The 6419-nt window shown below is 42.7% G+C and overlaps 1 protein-coding gene across 1 annotated transcript; it reads left to right on the top strand.

Annotated features, from left to right (window-relative positions):
• The first annotated feature begins 2546 nt into the window (after positions 1-2546).
• LOC112096315 lies at positions 2547-3275 on the top strand. Its single transcript, XM_024179743.1, has one exon. The coding sequence runs from the start codon at positions 2547-2549 to the stop codon at positions 3273-3275; it is 729 nt and encodes a 242-aa protein (XP_024035511.1).
• Positions 3276-6419: the final 3144 nt, after the last annotated feature.

Here is a 6419-nt window from a genome sequence, read left to right on the forward strand (position 1 = left end):
AATTCAACTCATTTAGCGCATAGGACTTAATGCATTCACTTTAGATACAGTAGTAATACATTCCTCCTGGGGGACTGGGGAAGGAGGGGGTTATAAATTATATTTGGGCCTACCTTTTCGGGGACAAAAAAAAAAGGATAATAATAGTATTACATTCATTAACACCCCTCTGTTTACTGAAGTTACTACAATTGCATCAACAAAGAGGTATTTACAAAGGTTGTAACAGAAAAGTTATAATGTAATGCGCATTGAATTTTATGTGACATCCAATAAAAAAAAAAAAGACCAGATGCCATTGTAAACCCAAGTGGTGGTTTCTATTCTTTGTGACTTTTCATAAAGTTCTTTGTCATTTCTAGTTATGCAAATGTGAAGTATTTAAATTTTTTAAGTAGAGTTTGAATATCTATAAGAAAGTACACTTGCTCAATGCTGGTCAGCCCAGAATGATTCTATTGAAATTTTTTCTTTTTTTATTTTTCATATTTTTATCAGTTCTTTTGTATATTAATCAATAGTTCAATACATTTTTGTTTTGACCATTTGTTTATGTTATAGATCGCAAGCGGCTAAATGTGGTAAAAAGGCACATTCAGAACTTGATCGCTGCTTTGTTCAACATTATTGTGCACTTGCAGAGTCCGATAATTTTGTACGAGAAACAAATTAGCTGTGGGAGGGAAAATATTCCAGATCCAGGTTCGGTAATTCTTATGTGCATTGAGGTACTGACAAGAGTTTCTGGAAATCATGCTCTGTTTCAGATGGATTCATGGCATGTAGCACAATCTTTACATGTTCCTGTGGCAATTTTTCAAGACATCCATAAGCTTAGCATTTCAGAGGCTCCAGTTCCATCCAATTTTGTAATATTTTCGGATGACCAAAATAGTGATATTGTGGCAAGCCAGAATTCCATTGCTGTGGATCGACAATTCTCGATAAACTTGTTTGCAGCATGCTGCAGGCTACTATATACCGTTCTGAAGCATCACAAAAGGTAAGTTCAGGCTCTTCATTTTAGTCCATATTTTACAAGGTTATTGTGTTTCATAATGTCAGGAGGTAGATACTGTTTATCACGACCAAAAAGTGGGTAAAAGAAGAGGACTAGGCTAAAATATCTTGTTAAATCAGCAGTTATTCCTCATTATATAGACTTGGAAAACATAGGAGGCTATAAAAGAGTGGCAACAAGGAGATTCTACAAGCTTTATTAAGCCCTTCAGTATGCAAAATAAGCGAAGGGGAATTTAAGAAGAGGGGAGGAGAAGTGGTAGAATGACATTAGGGCATGTTGGCATAAGGAACAACGACGCGATGAAAGGTAGGACCACCAGAGGATTTGGTGGTGAAATGGGCAACCGATCTTTACGAGGAGAAAGTCAGGGGGGAGGAGATCAATCCCAGGAGAGGCAGGGCTTTGATAATGATTATGGAGTTGGGAATGCAGAGAAAATGGAACTCCGGCAACACCTGCATGTCGTCGAGCAAGAATGAGATCAGGTTGCAGCACGTGATCCTGGTCGAGCTATACAACTAGAGGAAGAAGTGCCTAGACTAGCAGAGATAATAGATGACATGCAAGAAAAGAGCAGAGCACCTGGTTGGAGGATAATGCTGGATGGTGAATCACCCCTCTCTGCAGAAATCATGAGTGCAGTCATCTCGAGGGATTTTCGCTTTCCAGACCTCAAGTACTCAGGGCGAACCGATCCGTTGGTACACATAGAGTACTTTAATGATATAACTGAGGTGCAGAGATTATCTCAGGCACAAAAGTACAGGGTGTTTCCGCTGTTGTTAGAGGGATGAGCACGTGAGTGGTACCAGAAGCTTCCTCGAAGGAGCATTAAGTCGTTCGAGCAGATATGCCTGGAATTTGCGGAGTAGTTTCGGGGGGCAATGACACCTGAAGATGATGTGATAGAACTGGCAAGCATGAAGCAATGAGAGGATGAAACCCTTCGGGAGTTCATCAAAAGGTTCTATCGCGGTGTCCTCAATTTGGGGGCCTTCAACCATCCCCGGACATTGAGGGGACTGAAAGAAAGGGTGAAGATAGGACGGATGTGGTACAATTTAAGGAGTCTAGTCTTTCAGACATATTTTACCGCTTACGAGTAGGCCAAAAGGGACATAGAAATTGAGGAGAAAAGACAGCACATATTAAAATAGACCAACTGGAAGGGTTGAGGAGGAAAGAAAAGAGAGCTCAACCAGGAAACGGACCGATTAAGAGAAAGGACCACCATGCCTCAGGTAGTGGTACAAGAGGCCGGGTCACCTCTTATGAGCCTCATTAGAGGCCACCCCAATATCAGTGCAGCATGATGCAACCTCGTTGTTCACCAACCAGAGATTCCTAGAGAAGGCATGACCAGACATTTAGTCATCCTTATCCACACCCACACGGTGGTAGAGGAAGCAGACCAGAAGCACTGCTGCCCCCTCTAGCTCAGAACGACACCCATAGGGAAAGGGCGGTGCATATGATCGAGCAGAGCCAAAGCTATGGGCAGTATACCTATTTGAAAATACCCATGGACGAGGTGTATGAGACCATAAAGGACCGGGGATTACTTTATTCCCCTGCCCCAATAACAAAGCCGCCCAACAAAAGAGATAAAAGACGGTATTGCAAGTTTTATGGAACCCACAGTCATACCACAACCGAATGCAGGGATCTCAGGACTCAGATTGAAGATTTAATGAGAAATCATTACTTGGACGAGTTTGTAGATGGGGCTATCCCGGTGGTGGGTTTGTCATGTGAAGGGGAGCAGAGTAACAAAAACATGAGCCACCAATCACTGATGGTAAGGGTAATTGTTGGGGGTCCAACGTTGGTAGGAGACTCCAACAGATCGAGGAAGAACTACGCTAGGTATGCCATGACTAGCAAAGAGGTGTTCTTCAGTACCCCAGCAGCCAAGCGAGCAAGAATCATGCAAGTATCGATCATGTGGACAGATGAGGATGAAGAGGGTATTCTATATCCACATGAGGATGCTTTAGTCATTAAAGCCACTACTGTCAGCAAGAAGTTTGATCGGATCTCGGTAGACACGAGAAGCTCAGTCAATGTTCTGTTCAAATTGACTCTGGAGGAGATGGGAATCGCATACTTGAGGTTGGAGCACACTAATACCTCTTTGAAGGGGTTTGATGGAGGAAAGTTAGTTCCCCTAGGCATAGTCGAGCTGCCCAATCACAATAGGCAGCTCTCCGACATAAAAAACTATGATCCTGAATTTTGTAGTTGTCGATGAAAGGAGTCTTAACTAGATGATTTTAGGCCGCCCCTTTCTGAGGATGAGCAAGGCAATACTCTCTAATCATTACTTAGTTCTCAAGTATCGGGTGAATGGAGTAGTGAGAGTGGTACAAGGAGACCAGAGGATTGCCCGAAGCTGTTACTCCACAGCAGCAAGGGAAGCAATGCAAATCACATCGCTTGATACTCGAGTGGAAGTCAAAGATGGCAGACAAGAGCCGGTTGAGGAGCTGGAAATAGTAAGCTTGGAACAAGGTGATTAAGGAAAAACAATCTGAATCGGGTCGAGGCTTAAGGAATAGCAGAAGCAGAAGCTGGTGTATTGTCTGCGGGCTCACGTAGATGTGTTTGCTTGGACACATGAAGACATGCCGAGAATTGACCCTGAGGTGGCCTGCCATAGGTTGGCAATAAGGAAGGATGCTCGGTCGATAAGGCAAAAAAGAAGTTGCTTCAACCAGGAGAGGTATGAAGTTATAAATGGCGAGGTGGAGAAGCTCTGTAAGGTAGGGTTCATTCGGGAAGTCAACTACACTGAATGGATATCGAATGTGGTTTTAGTAAAGAATGATAATGGTAAATGAAGGATGTGTGTAGATTTCACTGACCTCAACAAGGCGTGCCCGAAAGATAGTTTTTCTCTACCCAAGATCGATCAGCTGGTTGACTCAACAGCCGGGCATGGCCAATTTAGCTTCATGGATTTTCGGGATACAACCAAATCCCAATGTTCGAGCGGGATAAGGAGAGCACGACATTTATCGCTAACTAGGGTTTGTTCTGTTATAGGGCAATGCCGTTTGATCTTAAAAATACAGGTGCCATATACTAGAGGTTGGTGAACAGAATCTTTAAGTCGTTGATTGGAAGAACAATGGAGGTGTACATGGACGACATGATAACCAAGTCAAAAAACCCAAACGAATATGTCGAGCACCTCGAGGAGACTTTTGGGCTTTTGAGGAAGTACAAGATGAAGCTCAACCCAGAGAAATGTGCCTTTGGGGTCGAGTCGGGAAAATTCCTTGGATTCATGGTGAGTCATCGAGGGATCGAGGTGAATCCCGAGAAGATCCAAACAATCGTGCAGATGAGATCTCTTTGTAACCTGAAGGAGATACAGAGCCTTATGGTGAGGTTGGCGGCACTGAGTCGGTTCATATCCAAGGCGACAGATAAGTGCCAGGCATTTTTCCAAGTGATAAGGAGATGAAGGAAAATAGAATGGACCCCCGAATGTGAAGAAGTCTTCCAGAATTTGAAACAATATTTGCAGCGAGCACCTTTGTTGTCCATACCGCGGGAGGGGGACGTGCTGTTCCTATATATGGCGGTATCAGATCATACTATGAGCTCTGTTCTAGTGAGAGAGGAAGAAGGGGTTCAGTATCTGATATATTACACAAGCAAGGCCCTGCTCGATGCCGAGACCAGATTCCCACCGTTGGAGAAATAGGCACTTGCTCTTGTAGTTGCTGCTCGAAAGCTGAGACCATACTTTCAAGTATTTCCCGTCTCGGTATTAACAAACCAACCGTTGCGGTGGGCTCTACACAAGCCGGATGCTTCTGGTCGGCTAGTGAAATGGGCCATAGAGCTGAGTGAGTTCGATATAATTTATAAATCCTGAGCAGCAATAAAGGTCCAGGCAATGGCAGATTTCGTGGCAGAATTCACAGAGCCCGAAGTAGGTCTCGACCAGCTGGATGCAGTTACAGTCAACAACGAGGATCTAACAGGTGTCGGTGGATGGATCATCAGGGAAGTAGGGGTCTAGAGTAGGGATTGTTTTGAAAGGCCTAGAAGGGGAAGAGATCTCTTATGCTGTAAGGTTAGAGTTCACTGCCACAAACAACTAGGCAGAATACGAAGCTCTAATAGTAGGCTTGGAATTGGCAAAGGCAGTAAAAGCAGATAGGGTGAAAATTCGAACTAATTTCCAACTGGTTGCTAATCATGTCAGTAAAAGGTTTTAGCCAAGAGATGAGAAGATGGAACAATACCTGAAGAAAGTCACGCAAATAGTTGGGAAGTTTGAGGCAGTTGAGGTGATACAAATCCCAAAGGAGGAGAATAGTCGAGTGGACATTCTGGCTATAATGGTAGCTGTAGCATATTAAAAAATGCCTAAGTCGATCCCTTTGGAGGTGAAGTTCAGCCCCGTATCGGGCAGAATTTGGAGGTGCTGCGAATAGAATAGAAATGCTTATGAATGGACCCGATAATCTCGTACATCAGAGATGGGATGTTATCACCAGATAAGTTACGAGCTCGGAAGATCAAAGCTCAAACGTCGAGGTACACAATGATTAATGGGGTGTTATATCGGCGGGGGTATACTCTACCGTTCCTTCGATGTTTGGACGAGGACGACGCAGATTACGTACTTAGAGAAGTACATGAAGGAGTTTCTGGAAAGCATGCTTTGTTTCAGATGGATTCATGGCATGTAGCACAATCTTTACATGTTCCTGCGGCACTTTTTGAAGACATCCGTCAGCTTAGCATTTCAGAGACTCCAGTTCCATCTAATTTTGTAATATTTTCGGATGACCAAAATAGTGATACTGTGGCAAGCCAGAATTCCATTGCTGTGGATCGACAATTCTCGATAAACCTATTTGCAGCATACTGCAGGCTATTATATACCCTTCTGAAGCATCAGAAAAGGTAAGTTCGGCCTCCTCATTTCAGTCCATATTTTACAAGGTTATTGTGTTTCATAATGTCAGGAGTTAGATACTATTTATCATGACAAAAAAGTGGGGAAAAGAAGAAAACTAAGCTAAAATAACTTGTTAAATCAGCAGTTATTCCTCATTATATAGAATTGAAAAACTTAAGAGGCTATAAAAGAGTGGCAACAAGGAGATTCTACAAGTTTTAGTAAGCCCTTCAATATGCAAGATAATTGCATTTATAACAGTGGGTTATCTGAGGATACGTTTAACATTCTTGTGTTGTCTATGTATTAGCTTCTATTGTCTGTTTGATACCAAAGCTGCCAGTTAATATCTAAGGCCAAACCCTTGCATAATTCTATCTATAGCCTATACCTCTGCAATGGTTTCAAGTCATTGATACTATAATACCTCTTTTCTTTTAAGAAAATCATTTTTTTTCTTCTAAATTACAAACT

This window comes from Citrus clementina, unplaced genomic scaffold, assembly GCF_000493195.1.
Source record: "Citrus clementina cultivar Clemenules unplaced genomic scaffold, Citrus_clementina_v1.0 scaffold_8, whole genome shotgun sequence".
Lineage (NCBI taxonomy): Eukaryota > Viridiplantae > Streptophyta > Magnoliopsida > Sapindales > Rutaceae > Citrus > Citrus x clementina.